The 20,008-nt window shown below is 43.6% G+C and overlaps 1 protein-coding gene across 1 annotated transcript; it reads right to left on the bottom strand.

Moving 5' to 3' along the window:
- Positions 1-10,453: 10,453 nt before the first annotated feature.
- gmnc (geminin coiled-coil domain containing) lies at positions 10,454-19,504 on the bottom strand (the record flags this gene model as incomplete). The annotated part of the gene is made up of 4 exons (XM_081371628.1): positions 10,454-11,248; positions 18,740-18,856; positions 18,944-19,026; positions 19,339-19,504. The coding sequence occupies 4 exons, from the start codon at positions 19,502-19,504 to the stop codon at positions 10,454-10,456; spliced, it is 1,161 nt and encodes a 386-aa protein (XP_081227754.1).
- Between the last annotated feature and the right edge of the window lie 504 nt (positions 19,505-20,008).

Below are 20,008 nucleotides of genomic sequence, written 5' to 3'. Positions count from 1 at the left end.
TACTGTTTTTTTCATTACAATTGTCATTATATTATAATTTGAATGAAAAGTTTGATTAAAAACTGTACACGTCTCAATGCCACTAATTTGAGTATTATATTGAAATATATACATATAAATACATATAAAATATTTCTTATTCAAATTCTCAGAACATTTCTTTGTATTACATTTTTCAAAACCCAAAAACTCTGTTTTTGTGATCTTAAATCCCAGATTGTCAGTGTACAGACATTTCTTGGCAAAACAAAAAGTGCAATAAGATATATTTGTATGGGCATTGATCTGGTTAGCTTGGGAAGGTTCACAAAACACACACACATACTCAGATCAATGCATGTCTTATCGTTGCTCAGTAAAATGATTATTCAAAATGCCTTTTTTCCTGAGGCTCTTGGTTTGCATCTGTTTCCTCTCCTCCACTTCCTCTCTGTCAATCAGAACCTATAAATGTTTATTGAAGCATTGAATGTGTGTGTGTGTGTATATGTGCGTGCATTTAATGACTTGCTTGTGCCTACGCAAATGCCAACAGCTTTGTCCCATCATGATCTCTGTAACATTTGGGACATGGGACTCTCAGTACAGATTTATGAGCGTGTCCTTTAGGTACAGTAAAATTTGCCGGCTGAATGAACAGCACTGACTCATCTAAACTATTAGCAGAACACTGAAGATGATAACATCCAGGATTTATAAAACAACTGAATGTCAGTGAGACGTATCTGTGTTTCCTCAACAGTCACTGTATGTCACAGATAAGTTTGTTATCTAAAGCTCACATTAAAACAGTTTTGGAAACATTTTACTATGCAGTAATTTATTTCTGCTATTTTTTACATTTCTGGTATATAGGCCTATAGACTGATCTCATGAAATGGCGTATGTATGACACGCCAATTCGTATTTCCATTTTTGGCGTGTTATCAACACGCCTAATCGCTTTTCAGCGTGTTTATCAACGCCGTTGATTTACGTTACATTACTGTATATAAATAGCCTATATATGACCATTTATGAGTGTTCCCCTACCATCCTAGGAAAAAAAATATTGCTCCCCAGATGTAGATATACATTTTCCTCCGTTTCGCTCGGACATTTAACGGCGTACACATACACGCGGAATCACTCGGACGTTTGACGGCGTACACATATACGCGCGTGGACATACACGCGGAAAGCTCAAAATGCGTATAAATAACACGCCACTTGACTTGAAAGTGGCGTGTATGTTTACGCAAAGTCATGATGTCATGTTGTGAATCGCCAGACCCAAACTTTTCATCTTAAAATATACAAATTTCAAATTTTAACAACAAATAGTGATATAAACACAAACCATTTCAAAATTTATTGTGTTAAAAAATATTAACATATATTTTTATACAATCGTTACTGGCAAAGTGTCATGTTTGTATCAACATTTGTATCAATAACGTTTTTTTTTTTTTTTTTTTTTTTTCAAAAGTTCTTAGTAACCAGTGAATGCTTCATTCATCACAAAAGTGTGAAAAATAACTACAAAAAACTTTGTAGTTGTTTAATTCTCTGTATTCTGGACAAAATAAATGCCAGCTGTGAAATTAGCATTAGCAAACCAAAGGGATCAGTCATTTTATTTATAAAAAAAAAAAAAATTAAATGTCATTTCAACTACAAAATGAAAAGTGATTTGAAATGTGGTGGAAATTACATTTGTTCATAACAGCTTAATTCCCCTGTGCCTGAATGTGTAAATCCACTGTTGGACATTGTTTATAGTCAGATTAAGTAAACTAGCATGTCTTCATATTGTTTTAAGGGACTTGCAGGGTCAAAGGTGCCTTTGGTTTTTGTCTATAAATATATGTCGTAAGTGTATGTGGTCTGTGTGGAGTTTGCTTTAGGTTGATAGTTGATATTATAAGCTGCCATTATTGTGCAATAGACTCTCTGTGGCAGTTAAGGATGAACAATATGATTGACAGCTGAATGGTTAAGGATTGATGATCAAGGCTGCAAATGTCTTTCTGCAACAGCCATTCATTGACTACAGTGATTAAGGCCTCAGTTGCACAACGCCACTTTCTTGCTTTTTTATGTAATATATTTTTTATCCATGCAATTGCAGTGGTTCTAGGAATATAAATGTTTGTATTTGTGAATATGTGTTAATTTGAGTATGATAGGCTGTAAGCTCTCCAGCAGTGTGAGGGGTCGAGTAATGTGGTCACGTCACATTCCAGACACACTTGCCACGCGACAGCAGCAACACAATCCTCCGAGCGGAACACTACATACACCCACCAACACACACAATAGTTTAACTGTTCTCTGTCACGCTTTCTCTGCGCGTTTCATTATATTACAGCTACACCTCTCTTCTGTTTTGTGTTGTCAGCTAAACGCCTCCATCCTCCACCAACGTTGTGTCTTTCTTTCTCACTTCCTCGTCGGCCTCGGCCTCTCTGAATCAAAGCGCTGTTTTATTCTGTAGTAGTTACTTGCTCAAGATTGCCTTGTTTCAGAGTTTTGCTGGTAGTTTTGCTGTGTGGAACTGTGTCCAGTAGGTGGAGCTGTGAGCCGGACACTCAATTTGTTGTGCTCAGACTGCCATATTATTATATTACTGTATTTCTGATGCATATTAGTATATAGTATGTATTTAAATAGCATTTGTTGTTTATCATTACAACAAATGAGGCAAAACAAGATACAAAGTACAATGACATTTTAAATAATGCATGAAAATGTGAAATGTTAAATATGTACAATCATGTAACATACATATACACATACACATTTCAATGTATCAAACAAAAGAAAAATCAAAATAAATATAAAAAAATTATACTAACAAAATAAAAAATAAAATAACAAATAAACAAACATGTTCAAAAAATAGGTATTAGAATGCAACAGTCGGTTTCCGGAGTAAAAACTACATTCATTTTCCCTATAGGGAAATTGATTTTGAACGATGACTTGTAAACCTTCTGTGAGCTATGAGGTTGTTAATCCATGGTATTTGTTTCTGCTGATGCCGTCAACATGCATTATTTCATTTAATTTTTAAAATAATCGTGTTTAACAGTGAAATATGCTCTGGTTTAGTGTTGCTTTCGTCAACGAAAATTATGACGAAATATTGTCGTCAACGAACCGTTATCACCTGACGAAAACGAGACGAGACTAGACGTAAATGCATGGTCATGTGACGATGACTAAAATACATGTATAATGCAATATCGTTGACGAATAAAAACGAGACTAAATGTGGTTTAAAAAAATATAAACTATGCTAAAATGTCTCTTCATTTTCGTTGACCAAAACGAGACGAGACGAAATGTAACGTCACGACGAATGAGAGAGTTGTGCGTGAACCCATAGCTTTGTCGGCTTTAAATTCTGGATTGCGATCTGGTCACCCGATTATCAGCGAATTTAACAATATATTACTCCATTAGTTATTCTATTAAAATGTCTCATTGATATATTTGACACATTCATAATCATTACTTTTGCCGGTTCTTTGTGACAGCTGCATGTTATTGGCAGCGTCTCTGGTTACATGAACACGTCACCGCATCAGCACCAGAACATGGAGATTTTATTTTAGAGAATAATCGCACAATCTATTCGATATCCTATAATTAAATAAACTAATCGAATATCCAAAAATCGTGACTCATCCCTGCATGGAATCTCTTGTTTATTTTCCCAAATCTTCACTCACGTCTCACCCATTTTCTAAAGGTAGGCCTATTATAAACGTTTCTTGGTTCGCTTTTAATTAGGCCTATTATATTCGTATTCTTTACTGTGGTAAAGTAGAAAAACGCTGTAGGACAGATAGCCTACATTTGTACTTGCATGTCAAATTCTTTTTAACACAGTTTGTGCTTGTTATATTAGACATAGGGCGCGTCAAGTTTAGTTGTAAAGCGCGTTTCACGCGCGCGGGTGATTTTTAGTTTCACTTTCTCTGGCAGCGCAATCTCAAACATAGCCTAAATATTTCGCCCTTGTGGAGGATAAAATTCGCTCTTCAAACCAATTTACATAAAGTAGAAAACACAAAGATATAAAGAGATCGATATCTTCGTGTTTTCCTGCCTGTGTCCAACATCCCTCTCAAAGCGTGTATATCACGCGTCTTTGTGTGGAAATATAAAACGAGTTTTTTTTTTAAATAAACCCCCAACCACCGCCGGTAATTTGTCCATTACCGCGGTGGTAAAAAAACTGCCACCGTCACAGCCCTAAATATAGGCCTACTAAATAGCTTATAATAAGATAGCCTTGTTTGAAATTCTATATTGACTGGGTTAAATAGAATCACATTACTAAAAAGAGACTAAAATACAATTTTCATTGACTAAAACTAGACTAAAATGTCATCAGTTTTCGTCAACTAAAACTAGACTAAAATGTCATCAGTTTTCGTCGACTAAAACTAGACTAAAATGTCATCAGTTTTCGTCGACTAAAACTTGACTAGACTAAAAAGAGTATGAATGTGACTAAAACTAATAAAAACTAAAATGGCAGCCTGACACAAAGACTAGACTAAAACTAAAATTAAAACAGGCTGCCAAAAACAACACTACTCTGGTTACTAACATAACCTCGGTTCCCTAAGATAACACGAACAAGCATTGCGTCAATGTTTCTGATGCATATGGTGGAAAATCCGTTTTCTCTGATTGGTTCAAATCTGTGAACCTGCACAGACAAATAGCTTTTCAGCCCACCAAAACGGGAAGGGCCGACTGCCTGTTTAAGTCGCGCTAAAAGCCATTTCGAGATTTTTTTCCGACTGAGTAGCAGTAGCGTTAGCGTCGACTCGCCCATATGCACTGTAGCATGGAAAGCTACGCAATGCTCATTCCCGTTATCTCAGGTAACCGAGGTTATGGGAATAACCGGAGCATTCCATTTCGATACGGTTAATTCGCATTACGTCAATGTTTTTGATGCATATGGGAAACGCACTGCAAAACGCAGTGCTATCAGTGCAGGACGGTTTGAGGCCATAGCCTGGGGGAGCTTGATGACAAGGGGCCCCAGGCAGGCTACTAGAGTTGGGGACCTAGAAAGTGTCCAATAAGTCAGGCTCGGGTTCAGGACCAGAGCTTGTGGGTATAATGTCTCCTAGAGAAAACCTGTGAGGTTGGAGACCGACTAGGCAGAAAGGATCTGTGCCGGAAGGGCAAGGACGTCTAGGTTATAGAACCTGGCAAAGGTGGATGGCAAGGACCAACTGGCCGTCGCACAGATATCAGCGATATATATTCCACTAGACCAAGCCCAAGAGGAGGACATTCTCCTGGTGGAATGGGACCTTACCTCAATAGAGCACTGCAAGTCCAAGGACTTTTAAGCTAGTGTTATCGCGTCCACTTTCCAGTGGGACAGTCTCTGCTTAGTAACTGGCAGCCCTTTAGATCAGCCTCGAAACATACGAACAGCTGCTCTGTTTGCCTGAAATGGTCATCTGAAGGGCCCGAACTGGGGCAAAGTGGGTGTGGTGTTTGCTCACCTACGGTAGAGGGGAGAGCAGAGAGCAGATGACTTGTCCTCTAAAGGGCGTGGAAAGCACCTTGGGCACACAGCCTCGTCTAGGTTTAAGGGCTACTTTGCTGCCATTGGGCCTAAACTCGAGGCAGGAAGCATCCACTGAAAGAGCCTGCAGGTCACCAATTAGCTTGAATCGAATTGACCGATCACTTGACCGATGTCAGAGCCAGCAGAAGGGAGGTCTTTAGCGAGAGAAGTGCTCTCAAGACAATGGACAGGTCCAAGGAAGGGACCGTGTTGAGGCGAGGCGGATTTAGACTCCTGCCCCCTCTGAGAAATCTGACCTCCAGGTTGTGTTTCCCAACGGACTGGCCAGCTATAGGAGTATGGTACGCCACCGTTTTTTTGTCCATAAAGTCACCATGTTCATGATCTCCCTGGAGATACGTGAAGACTCCCGTCGAGCGGCCATTGATGGGGGCTCCACAACTCGGGTTGGGGATGCAAGATTGACCCCTCTGCCTGGGAAAGGAGGTCCCTCCTCAGCGGGATTGGCCATGGTGCTGCTGACAGCAGCTGAACTATTCCCGGGAACCACGGCTGGTTCTGCCAGAGTGGTGCCACGAATAAGACTGAGCATCTGTCCTCCCTGATTCAGCTGATGACCTGAGGGAGCAGTGCTACCGGAGGGAAGGCATAAATGTGCAGAGAGTGCAACCTGTGGGCTAATGTATCCTTTTCCTTCGAAAAGAATATCGGGCAGTGGGTGTTCTCTTTCGATGCAAAGAGGTCCAATTCTGCCTTGCCGAAAACAGAAGACAGAATATCTGCTCCCGTGTTCATGGAGCCCAACACATGTATCGCTCTCACTGAGCGGAGATTGTCCTGTGCCCACAGGAGGAGGCGGCGCGCCAGTCTGTTCAGAAGAAGGGACTTGAGACCCCCTGGGGATTTAGACGGCTACCACTGTCACATTGTCCGACATGTCCAGGACATAGTGCCCTCTGAGTTCTGACTGGAGCTCTCTGATGGCCAGAAGTACTACCATCATTTCCAGACAGTTGATGTGCCAACCCAACATTGGCTCTAACCAAGAGCCAAAGGCTGGTCTGCCGTTGTAGAGGGCGCCCTTACCAGTCTTGGAAGCGTATGTCAGGACTACTTTCCTTCTGGAAACTGAGCCCAGCTCCACATTTATTTTATACAGATGGGGAGATTTCCAGGGGACCTGGAGAAAACTGAGAAACTCACCCTGAGAAAACTGCGGCCCTTGCGCCACGCTCAAGGTGGGATGCAGACCTTCAACCGCATGTGTAATAGGCCAAAGGGAACTACTGAGGAGGCTACTCCATTTTCGTGCACCTCAGGGAAGAACGGGGCTGGTCGCTGACAGGGGGCCTGCTTTCGGCACCTCGGCTGCAAGAATAATTCATCGAGGTGGCTGCAGCAGGGCTCTTCTGGAGCCGACCAGTCTAAACCCAACACACTCACTGTCTTGGTAAGGATGCGGATGAGCTCTGAGTCTTGCCAAGGCCTGACTGAGTCGGTCTCTCTAGGTGGTGGGTGGGGGGAGTCATTGCCGCAGTTCACCCAGTTCTCTGCATCAGATGCCGCCATAGACTAATATTTAAAAGTATAGCCTACAGTATGCAAATGTTGCATTTGCCAAAGTGTGCAGTATTCAGAGAACACTGAGTGGAATACTGTGTCCCATAATGCACTGGACTTAACTGGATGTCTACTGTTTCACTTACTTTTCTAAAACTAAAGAAGTCAATATACAGTGTATTCTGCACAGTATTCAGTATGTACTGTAGTAAAACATAGCCTAAACATAGCCAAGATCCTAATCCCTCATGCAGGAACACATAAATCTGAGCATTTCTGGTGTGCGTGTGTGAGCCAAGCCTGTGTCAACTGAGGAAATTTTGATATGTATCCAATGAGACCTTAATGAGAGAAAATAAATATTTGAAGAGATTTTACAGCTGCAGTTTACAGTGTACAGTTACTCAAGCTTCACAGTCATAGATACACATTAACCATCACACCGGGCAGAGCAGCATTCCGGCATACTCTCTCTACCTTATACATCATGTATTACTGCAGACCTATTAGAGATCAAGATAACAGGGCTTCCTTAATTAGAGAGGCACACACGGCCTGTTTAAACATTAACTTTATCTCTGTCGAGTATTCGCCTAATGTCTAACGCCTACATCTACTTTAACATTGTATAGGTACAGTTATGATTTATTTATTATGCTCAAATATATAAGCATAGCTGTTCCTTCTGAATTAGTTTGCCTCACAACAGCTAAGTGATTCTAGGAGTTGTAGAACAGTTTAGTTATATTATGTCAGCCAAACGGAAACTTAGTTTGACAGCATAATCTGAAGTAGAATTATTGAGTACTTTTTGTTTTATGGCTTCTGAAGATTAAATGGTGTTCTTGGTTATAATAGAAGTGGTGCAAGGAACAGCCGGGAGCCTACATATAATGAATAACCATCGATAGCCACCGTGTGTGTGGTTGACCTCGCTATAATTTTGGGCTATTTGAATTGTCCCCAGAAGTTAGCTACATATAAAAAACAAATATGTCATAAAATAATGTTTTATGTTATTCAGATATGTGAAGAAGTTTTCTTTTAGGTATAGGGTTTGGGCAAGTCTTGGTGTGTTTTATTTGAACGCCTTTTCTTCAGTATTTTTGTGTAAATTTTATGGAGGCCTGCTGTTAATGTTACACTTCTCTGTCTACCTAGTTAACCAGAGGCTGTCTTTAGGAAATGTGTTTGTTTGTTTGTTTGTTTTGTTTTTTAAAACCTTAAAACTACTCATAATGATATACGTTTTATTTCTATTTTCTTCTTGTTATTTGGGCAGGTTGAGTTGATAGTCTTGTAATGAAATGGTCCCACATAACCAAATTCAAAAACAGGCAATCTTTCCCAACTCGAATGTTTGAATGATTGTTTCAAACTGCAAACACACCTTTATCCACCCCGTCTTTGCAAATAAACTTGGGAGTTACCAAGACCCTAGACCATCAGTACCAGTTGGCTTGTAGTGTTTTTCACATCTGTTGTATAGAGTACTGCAGTGATGCTTATTTTTGTAGGCCGGAAGCAACCTGGAAGTTAGCATCACACTGGTTTCTTCGACAAAAAACCCAACAGGATTTTTCCAGTGGCTTTTGGATTATTGCAGTAATTAAGCTCTGTGACCAACAAAAGTGTATGATTCTTACACTTTTTGTTCATCATAATTATCTTCTCAAATAAACATTTAGAAGGAAGAAGAAAAAGCTAAATGTAAGTTATAAATTAACTACACAATGATCGCATGACTTCAAGCTATTAAGCTAAAAGTTTGTATTTCACTAAGAGCTTGAGTTTGCAAGAGCGTGAATATAAGCAAAACGAGGCTGTAAAAGTGGACTAGTGAGCAGATGAGTTTAGCTTTTCAACTGATGTTTAATAACTCCGACAACTTATGTAGTTCCACTTAGCCACTTGCTAGCAACCTCATTTTACAAGACAAGTAAAATCTTTTAAAAATAACAAGAGGGTATTACTGATGTATTTTATGTCACAGAATAAAACATGAAAATATCTTGAACTTGTGCTCAACACAGACCTTATTTCAGGCATTTAACCAAAAACCCATTCAAAAAAACAACTGACTTCGAGAGGATGGAAACAGAAGTACTAAAATGTTTACTCGTTTATGGGTTTTGGCCTATAAAAATACATCATCTCTGCAATGCTATACTTTCCATTGAGCTTCACAGAATTGAGTGTTCAGGTTGAAAGGGAGGCTATTGTTTAATCTGAGACCAAATATAAGATCTAAAATTGAATATATAATATTGAATTGCAGACAAATCTCTGAGCTCAATGTTATTCTTTAAACCACAACCTGTTGATTGTTTAACACATCCTGCCAAATTCCCTTTCGGTCACCCCCATCCATGTATCATCTCCTTTTCCTTGTTCTTTCACCTGTACCTCTCAAGGTGCTCTTTCCTGTCAACCCCTCAATCTGGAGGCCATCTGCAGGGGGCTTAACCGTGTCATTAGATATAGACCACTCACCCTGGCTTCTCCATGGCTAACTCAAGGCCCAAACTTTCCCTGCCGTCCCCAGCTCCCTGAGGGCAGAGCAGAGAGTGAGAGGCTGGGCAGAGGGGAGGGATAGAGAGGTGTAAGTATCCCATGTTGGACCCCCATGGGGGTCTCAGACCTGCGGGGCGGGTCGGGGAGGAAGTCTCCCTCGAGACCAGCCGGCCCTCTCTTTTGTCTCACAGTGGCGGGAGAATGGAGAAGACGTACCGGAGAGAAACACAGGGAGGGAAGGTGATAGGGGAAGGGAAGCGGGACAGCTGTGGGAATGACAGGTTAGGGCTAACGGTGTAGCACGAGAAAATTTGGGACTCACAACATTGATACTTAAACTGCGTCAGTTCACAATTAAAGAGACTAGTGGTAAGCTAGTACTTTCAATGTAAGACATATGCAAACTGTATTTGATCCAGGTGTCTTAGAGCTAGTGACATATGTGTGTTTGTGAATTAGTTAGCATTGTAACATCAAGGTGGGTGGTGACAATCTTAATTTAAGGGCCAAATCTTGATGTTTTCTTGTACAATTTGAAAGTAACAAACATTTAAAACATTTTATTATGACTTTTTTGTGTGTGATTTTAATGAATTCAGTCATGATCCTGCATCTAAAATCGAAGGCAAAGTCTTTCAATCACAATGAATAAAAACATTATATACAAATTCATAAATGACATAAACAATACCACAAAGCTGTACAATGATTATATATATAAACATAACCCGTAAAATTGAAGAGTTGTTGCAATTATGGGGCGTATTGCGTTCTTAGTCCTCAAAAATGGCTAAAATGTCTGTTGTTCTCCCACAGTTCTCAAATATATCTCTAGGAACATTGTTTAGGCACCCAGGTGAAGTTCCACCCCCCTTGTGCATCTCTGCGTGTGAAAGCTTGTCCTTGAGAGAAACTGTGCGTCTTCACGCTGTTTTGTGGACTTAGTGACATGCTAAAAGCTACATCTGTCCTGTTACGTGACATACGAGGTGTGGAGAAAAGTTGACCGTCGCCCCCTGATGGACTGGAGGAACCACAGCCTGGTGTGTTGTAGTATGATCCAGGGCTTATGTCTTGGGGCCGATATGGAGTGGAGGCAGCTCGTGGTGGTGTGAAGTGTTGAGCGGTAGTCATCGCTGGTGGAGAGCTGACTAGTGACCCGGTAGATGTGATGGTGTACAGAGCTGAGGGGTCAAGAGTTGAATAATTTGAACCCAAGCTCTGGGAGGTGCTGTAGCCACTGGAGGTGTCCAGACTGCAGTTGCTGGATGAGTCTATGATGCTGCTGTAATCGCAGCGTGCCTCTGCATTAGGGCTGAAGCCAATGTCAACATTTGCCATGCTGTAAGGATCTTCTGTAGGAAGTGGACAGCTGAAAGAAGGGGTGTTGAAACTGCGGGCAGGGTCGACGGTGTTCTCGTCTTGCAGACCGAGAGTCTCTAGAATCCATGAGTCTAGAGGTGGGGTGGCCGCCAGCTCTTCTGGAGAGCAAAACTCCAAAGAGAGATTGCGGCAGGTCTGCTTCCCCTCGCCGCTGTGAAGCAACTGGCTCAGGTTCTGGAAATCACCGTGTGTTCTTTTCCGGTGTCTTGACCCATCTGGGACCTTGCGGCTAGAAAGAAGTTTCTGCAATTTGAAGAAGGGAGAAAGCGGTAAAACGAATGTGAGCGAAGTTGATTGTACATATATTTTGAGGAAAGATCTGACATGAGCGACAGTAAAGGGCCATTCACACCAAGAACCATAACTATAAAGATAACTAGAACTATTTTAGCATCCGCACCAAAGCATATTATAAACAAGCATTACAGTTGTACACATTATTTGTCGCTTTAAATGCTTGAGCTTTATTTATATAGTTTACCTTATATAGCGCATTTCCATAGCTTAAGGACACTTTATAATTGAGATAGAAATAAATCAAATATAGAGATTAATTTATAATTAATATATGTATACATAGTTTTATAGATTACCCTTCTCTGTTTCATTTGGATAAGGAGAAAGTATTTCAATATGGGAAAAAAAAAATAAAAAATCACACGCATCACCTTAGTGTAAAGATCCATCTGTGACAGTGCAGAATTGGGCTACTTTTACGCTGTTGTACTGGGTTGTTTTTTTAGTCCCTAGGTTGAAGCAATTGTTACCCCCGGAACATAATTGTGCTAGTTTTGCCAGTGATTGGGATAGTTTTGATTAGCAATTGTGCGGGTTTTGTTGTACAGACCTGGCAACCCTGAACTGTGTTAAAGGATTAGTTCACTTCAGAATTAAAATTTCCTGATAATTTACTCACCCCCCTGTCATCCAAGATATTCATGTCTTTCTTCAGTCGAAAAGAAATTAAAGTGTTTGAGGAAAACATTCCAGGATTTTCCTCTATTATAGTGGACTTCAATGGGAACCAATGGTTTGAAGGTCCTAATTGCAGTTTCAATGCAGCTTCAAAGTGCTACACAATCCCAGCCGAGGAATAAGAGTCTTATCTAGCCAAACAATCGTCCATTTTCTAAAAAAATAAACATTCATATTCATTCGTTTTAACCACAAATGCTCGTCCTGCACTAGCTGTGATGCGCCACACATTCCGTAATCACGTTGTGAAAGGTCACGCGTGATGTAGGTGGAAGTACCGACCTAGTGTTTACAAAGCTAAAGTGCAAAGAAGTCAAACGCCCTTTACAAAAAAAGTAAATAAATAAAAGGTAAAACAACGGTATTGCACGATTTTGAAGTAGGAGGAGAAAATGAGATTGAGTTTTTTCACTCTACCCTACATTTTCCACCTACATCAGGTTACCGCCTGACCTTTCCAACGTGATTACCGTAATGCGTGAAGTCGTGGACGTGCAAGACGAGCATTTGTGGTTAATAAGCATATATATATATTAGGGCTGTCAAAAGATTAATTGCGATTAATCGCATCCAAAATAAAAGTTTGTGTTTACATAATATATGTGTGTGTGTGCTGTGTATAATTATTTTGTATATATAAATACACACACATGCATGTATACATTTAAAAAATATTTGCATACATATACTGTATATATTTATATATAATTTATATTATATAAAACGTACTGGTTACTTTCGTAACCTCGGTTCCCTTAGAGATAAGGGAACGAGTACTGCGTTGCAAACGCTATGGGAAAACTCCTTTTCTCGAGAATATTGAAGCCTTTATTTTAAAACGCATTTGCTACAGCACAGGCGAGAGCATCAGACCCACGTGAGTGAGCTGATAGGCTGTGCTGTGGGCAACTGCACGAACCAATGGCGGATAGACAGAAGCGCGCGAGCCAATCAGGGCGCTTGGCGCTCTGTCACTGTCAAGCGCGCGAAACTACACGTGACCATAACATATAAATACAGATAGAATCCGCCATTTGACAGGTATAATCGACTGAAGCGACAAACCTGCCATAAGAAAAATAGCACGGCAAGGCAACGCAGTACTCGTTCCCTTATCTCTAAGGGAACCGAGGTTACGAAAGTAACCAGTACGTTCCCTTACGAGAACGTTCTCTCGTACTGCGTTGCAAACGCTATGGGAACGTTTCCATTTAAAACGCCGTGCTATTAATCTTTTGGCCGCTCTGACTCACCAGAGTTCCGGGAAGTACAGAATAGCCAGGATAAAAAGAGACCGAACATCGGGCCCATCAATTATCCGTAATAAAGACTGGCCAAAGCCAGTCACTTAGTCCACAAGGTGATAACCGTGTGTTAAACATCGAACTAGTCTGGGTCAGCAGAGCCAGAGTCTAGACTGAAAAGACTGTAACTGCAAAGCAGGGACATTAAAGTTATAATTCATCGGATCTGGCCAGAGCCAGTCACTTAGCCCACAAAGTGAAAACCGTGTGTTCAATATCAACTAGACTGGGTCACAGAGCCAGTGTCTAGACAGAAGAACTGTAGCTACAAGCAAGGGCATTAAAGCTATAATTCAACAATGTGGACGGAGCGGATATCCGGCCGCCGCACATATGCTATAGATGGGAATACCCAAGTGACCATGGTTCAAAACTAGTCTGGATCCACAGAGCCAGAGTCTAGACAGAAAGAACGCATGTCTGCAGAGCAGGGACATCCAGATTATAGAATCTCACAAATGTGGACGGAGCGGACCAGCCGGCCGCCGCACAAATGTCTTCAATGGGAATACCACTTGACCAAGCCCACGAAGAGGCAACACCTCTCGTGGAATGAGCTCTAACACCTATGGGACAAGAGAGGCCCAGTGAGGTGTAAGCCAGGGCAATGGCGTCAACTATCCATCTGGACAGTGTGGTTTTAGTGACCGGGAGGCCCTTGGATCGGCCCCCGAAACACACAAAGAGATGTTCAGACTGTCTGAAAGAGGCCGAACGCTCCAGATAAATTCTCAAAGCTCTGACTGGGCAAAGCATGAGAGAATCGCTATCCTCCTCGGAGGAGGGGAGAGCTGACAGAGAAATAACCTGGGCTCTGAACGGAGTTGAGAGCACCTTAGGAACATATCCATGTCTTGGCCTAAGAATGACCTTGGAGTCATTAGGACCAAACTCCAGACAGGAAGCGCTGGTAGACAGCGCCTGTAAATCCCCTATTCTCTTTACTGACGCCAGTGCTAGAAGCAGGGCGGTTTTCAGAGAGAGAGACTTAGGATCAGCTGACTGAAGTGGTTCAAAGGGAGGTCCCTTAAGAGCCCGCAGGACCAAGGAGAGGTCCCAGGCCGGAACAGACGGTGGCCGAGGCGGGTTAAGCCTCCTGGCGCCCCTGAGGAAGCGAACCATAAGGTCGCTTTTTCCTAAGGAGGCCCCGGCTTCCAATACGTGAAAAGCAGCAATGGCTGCCACGTACACTTTGAGAGTGGAGGGGGAGCGACCCGCGTCCAACATCTCCTGTAGAAAAGACAGTACTCTTGGTACTTCACAAGTGTATGGGTCGAGGTCTCGAGCTAAACACCAGCTGGAAAACACTGACCATTTACTGAGATAGAGGCGTCTGGTAGACGGAGCTCTAGCTTCCTTTATAGTATTCAGGACGCCCTCTGGGAGGTTCTGGGGTACCCGTTGAGTGGCCATACATGTAGGGCCCATAAGTCGGGACGGGGATGCCAGATTGTCCTGTTGGCCTGAGTCAGGAGGTCGCGCCTCACTGGGATTGGCCACGGGTCTGCTACAGACAGCTGCATCAACTCTGGGAACCAAACCTGGGTCCGCCAGAGAGGAGCTACTAATAGCACTGCGCTCTTCGTGTTCCTGATCCGTTCGATGACCTGAGGGAGCATCGAGACCGGGGGGAACGCATAGAGAGGAAGGTTGGGCCAGTCGTGGGCCAACGCATCCCTGCTCTTTGAGAAAAAGATTGGGCATTGACAGTTGTCTTTTGAGGCGAAAAGATCTACTTCTGCCTTCCCGAAGACCTCCCAGAGTAGGAGAACTGTCTGAGGGTGGAGAGACCATTCCCCTGGGGGAACTCTGCCCCGAGAGAGCATGTCTGCTCCTGTATTCAACGTGCCTGGCACGTGAGCTGCCCTGAGCGAGCGCAGATTGGTGTGAGCCCATAGCAAGAGCTGTGAGGCTATGGCAAACAGGTTGCGGGACCTGAGGCCGCCCTGGCAATTTATGTAAGAGACCACCGACATGTTGTCCGTCCGTACCAACACGTGGTGTCCCGCCAGGTATGGGAGGAATGTTTTTAGGGCTAGAAAAACTGCTCTCATTTCGAGGCAGTTTATGTGTAGGCGTTTCTCCGAGCTCGACCAGAGGCCGGAGGCAGGCCTGCCCTCGTACAGAGCTCCCCAACCGGAGTTGGAGGCGTCTGTTGAAATCATCCTCCTCTCTGAAACTACCCCCATGCTTACGCCCTGCTGGTACCAGCTGGCGTTTTTCCAAGGGGCCAGGGCTTGAACACAGCGCTGGTCCACCTTGATAATCAAGTGGCCTGAATGCCAGGCGTGGGGTGGCACCAGAGGAGCCAGCCACAGCTGAAGAGGACGCATACGCAGTAGGCCTAGTTGGAGTACTGATGATGCAGAGGCCATCAGGCCAAGGATCCTCTGAAACGTTCTGAGGGGTACAAGAGAGCCCTCTATGAACGATGCCGTGAGCTGCTGAATCGTTAGAGCACGGGCCGGTGTGGGCCATGCTCTCATAAGTACGGAGTCGAGAACTGTTCCCAGGAACGTGATACGTTGGCTGGGCAACAGAACACTCTTTGCAACATTGACCCTGAGCCCTAGACATTCTAGATGGCTGAGGAGCCAGGCTTTGTGAGTATGTGACTCCGCCTCTGACTGGGTCAGTATGAGCCAGTCGTCGAGGTAGTTTAGGATGCGCATTCCCCGCTGTCTCAGGGGGGAGAGAGCTGCATCCATGCACTTCGTGAATGTACGAGGCGCTAGTGCCAGTCCAAATGGAAGAACTGTGTACTGGTATGTCTGCCCCTCGAAGGCGAATCTCAAGAATGGCCTGTGGTGGGGGTTCACTTGAATGTGAAAGTAAGCGTCTTTCAGATCTACTGAGAAAAACCAGTCGCCTGGGCGAATCTGCGCCAGGATATGTCTGGTCGTGAGCATTCTGAACGGCCGTGACATGAGAGCCTTGTTCAGATGTCTGAGATCTAAAATGGGTCTCAGGCCGCCGTCTTTCTTTGGAACAAGAAAGTATCGGCTGTAAAAACCTGACTCGCTCAGAGAAGGGGGGATCTTCTCGATGGCCCCTTTCGCCAGCAGACTTAACACTTCGGTGCGGAGGACATGACTCAATGTGCCCCTTACCGTGGTTTGTATAACCGCGCGAAAACGCGGTGGTCTGCGGGCGAACTGAAGCGAGTAACCATGCTTTATGATGTTCATCACCCATACTGAAACTCCGGGGATAGCTTGCCAAGCTAGAGCCCGCAGAGCTAGAGGCATTATCATATCTGGAACACCCAGAGTGGGGGGCTCGGACTGACATGTATGCATGTGAGAAATTATGCTCGATTTGTGCTTTGTGTGGGTCGCTGTTAAAACAGCGTTTGTTTGCAGGGGTGCGTGACATGTGACGGGCCCATGAACTGCATTTAGAACTGCTGCAGCCGCCTGAACTGAAGAGGGAGCCGTGAGCAGTAGTCGAGCGATTTTTGGGGCTGGTCCGGCCGCAGCGGGACAGTGACCCCTCTTTGTGCCGGTTAGGACGGCTTCTTGGGCTCGTGATCGAGCGTCAGCTTCGGCCGCGGGCCCTGGCGCTTAGGGAACGGGAACCGTTTCGCTGGCTTCATGTGCTTACTGGTCTCAGCCGCTGGGCGGGGCTGGAGGACCTGGGACACCACTTTCTCAGGTCGCGGCGTGCTCTTGGGGCGCCGTTGGACTGAGCTGGAGCGCTTTGGTAGAAAGTGTCTCATGGCGCTGGAAGCCTTCTGAGCTTCAGTGAAGCGATCGGCGAAGCCGCTGACAGATGGGCCGAAGAGACCTGAGGCTGTGACGGGTGAGTCGAGGAAGGCAGATTTATCCGCGTCCCTGATCTCGGTTAAGTTTAGCCAGAGGTGGCGCTCCATTACCACTAGGCTGGCCATATTGCGGCCCAGGGCTTGAGCGGTGGTCTTCGTGGCCCTCAGTGCCAGATCCGTGGCACTCCTGAGGTCTTTAAATGTGTCTGGGTCCGGGCCTGACTCATCCATGGAACGGAGAAGTTTGGCCTGGAAGGCTTGAAGCGTCGCCATGGCGTGAAGTGCAGAGGCGGCTTGACCGGCGGCAGCGTATGCGCGGCTGGCAATGGCCGAAGTAGTTCTGCACGGCTTAGAAGGGTGCACCGTCTTAGACCTCCAACTACCTGCAGTGGGGGGGCATAAGTGTGCAGCGACCGCTTCCTCCAGTGGGGGGAGAGACACATATCCTTTCTCTTCAGCGCCGTCAACAGTGGAGAGCGTAGAAGAGGCAGATGAGCGCGTTCGCGCTGAAAAGGGCGCGCACCAGCATTTTGTGTGGTTTGCTCTTTTAGATAAATATGCAATGAAAAGGATATAATTTTTCGTCGGATGCCACAGGGAAACGCTCAGCTGGCGAGATGCCGGGATGCGAAGCTGTTCCGCTGGACGGCTTTTCCACGACGAGGGCTTCTTACGACCGGAGAAAATCAGCGACGAGGTGAGTCGAGCTGAAGGAGATTAAATCTGTCAAATGGCGGATTCTATCTGTATTTATATGTTATGGTCACGTGTAGTTTCGCGCGCTTGACAGTGACAGAGCGCCAAGCGCCCTGATTGGCTCGCGCGCTTCTGTCTATCCGCCATTGGTTCGTGCAGTTGCCCACAGCACAGCCTATCAGCTCACTCACGTGGGTCTGATGCTCTCGCCTGTGCTGTAGCAAATGCGTTTTAAAATAAAGGCTTCAATATTCTCGAGAAAAGGAGTTTTTCCATAGCGTTTGCAACGCAGTACGAGAGAACGTTCTCGTAAGGGAACTATAATTTTTTTATATATAAATTACTCATTCTTAAATATATACAAGCATGTGTGTGTATTTATATATTCAAATTTAATTATACACAGTACACACACATATATTATTTAAACACAAACTTTTATTTTGGATGCGATTAATCGCGATTAATCTTTTGACAGCCCTAATATATATATATATGCTTATTAACCACAAATGCTCGTCTTGCACGTCCACGACTTCACGCATTACGGTAATCACGTTGGAAAGGTCAGGCGGTAACCTGATGTAGGTGGAAAATGTAGGGTAGAGTGAAAAAACTCAATCTCATTTTCTCCTCCTACTTCAAAATGTCCAGTGGGTTAATGTATAATTGCTCAACTGATAGTTTAGAAGCATGATGAATTAATTTAACCAAACGAGCAAAGGGACATTTTTTTTTTTAAATGACCAATCGTTTCGCTAGATAAGACTCCTATTCTTCTATGGGATCGTGTAGAGCCCTTTGAAGCTGCATTGAAACTTCAATTTGGGCTTTCAACCCGTTGGTTCCCGTTGAAGTCCACTATATGGAGAAAACCTTCATTTATTTTCGATTGAAGAAAGAAAGACATGAACATCTTGGATGCCATGGGGGTGAGTAAATGATCAGTAAATTTTATTTCTGAAGTGAACTACTTTAAGATGTGAGATTTCTTACCTTAGTTTTTTCCTCCAAAGACTTCACATATGATGAGTTTAAAAACTCTTTGAGTTTGTTGTTCTCTTCTTGCAGTCTGGCCAGCTCTTCTTCTCTTTGCATTAGGGTGTCTTGGAGCTTTATGGGACAAATGATTTCACAATCATTAACAATATGCCAGCAGCTTCGGCAAAGTAATTAGGATATGATCATCTTTTTAAGTACCTGCTTGTTTCGTTGAAGTTGAGGTGACAGCTGATCTGGCCAGGTGGGTTGATGTCCCATATGCTCAGACACAGGCAGTGAATCTAAAACAAATGGAACATTTGAAATAAAGGTCATCATCCTGATTAGTAATGGTCTAGGGATAATTGCAAGCTGAAAAGTGAAAAGAAAAGAAAAACATCAATGAAATAAATAGGCTACTTTGAAAACAAAAGAAAGAGCCCAAAAGAACTAACAATTTGAAGGTGGCCAGACACTCCACAGTCCATTGCTACTCTAACAAAACACGGGGAAAAAAAAGGAGAAAGAAAAAAAAAGTACAAGATGGAAAAATTCCAGTTTGCCAAGGCGGGAAGCCTCTCGCGCCGCTGATCCCGGCATATTGCAGGACTTACCCCGCCGCGGCGGCTCGTGCTGGCGGGCAGCGTTGTCCAGGGGACCGGCGTCCCAGAGGGAGACGAGCGTCGCTGTGGAAACGTCAACACTACCATCAGCTGACGTCGAGGCGGGGTACTCGTAGCGCTGGCCTCCTGCAAAGCTCAGATCTTGGCAGGACAGCATGGTGCTCTAAAAAAATCCATCATAACAGTGTGAGGCGACAATTATTTAATTATTTAATCTCATTATTATTTTGAATGAGAAATAATTGCATATTTAATCATGTCGCGTCTACTTTACAAATAGACAGGGTAGCTAATGAATATGATAATTCAGCTATTCAGCATCCCCTTGTATAAAATCTTATATAAAATGTGTCCCAAGTGATAAACAGTGACAGTATTTTTCTTTTGTAATGTGTTCCATACGGTTCCTAACGGAAAGCGCTCGAGTTATGCTTACTCAGTCCAACGTAACTTCTGTTTTGTTGCGCTCTGTAACTTGTAATCTAACTTTTACTAAAATAGTGTTTGAGACAGGCTATATATAGGTTAAATGCATAATATAGATTACTTGTTTTTGCACTATACCTTTCAGCCTGCTAAGTGGTGCAAAATTTACAACCTGCAGTTCCATGCGCAAATATAGGCAATAGCCTATATTCTGTCAAGAAAATACGTGCAACTT

The sequence above is a fragment of the Scardinius erythrophthalmus genome, assembly GCF_964197995.2.
Source record: "Scardinius erythrophthalmus genome assembly, chromosome: 7".
Taxonomy (NCBI): Eukaryota; Metazoa; Chordata; class Actinopteri; order Cypriniformes; family Leuciscidae; genus Scardinius; species Scardinius erythrophthalmus.
Note: the sequence above shows the minus strand (reverse complement) of the source record. Positions and strands in the feature narration are given on the sequence as shown.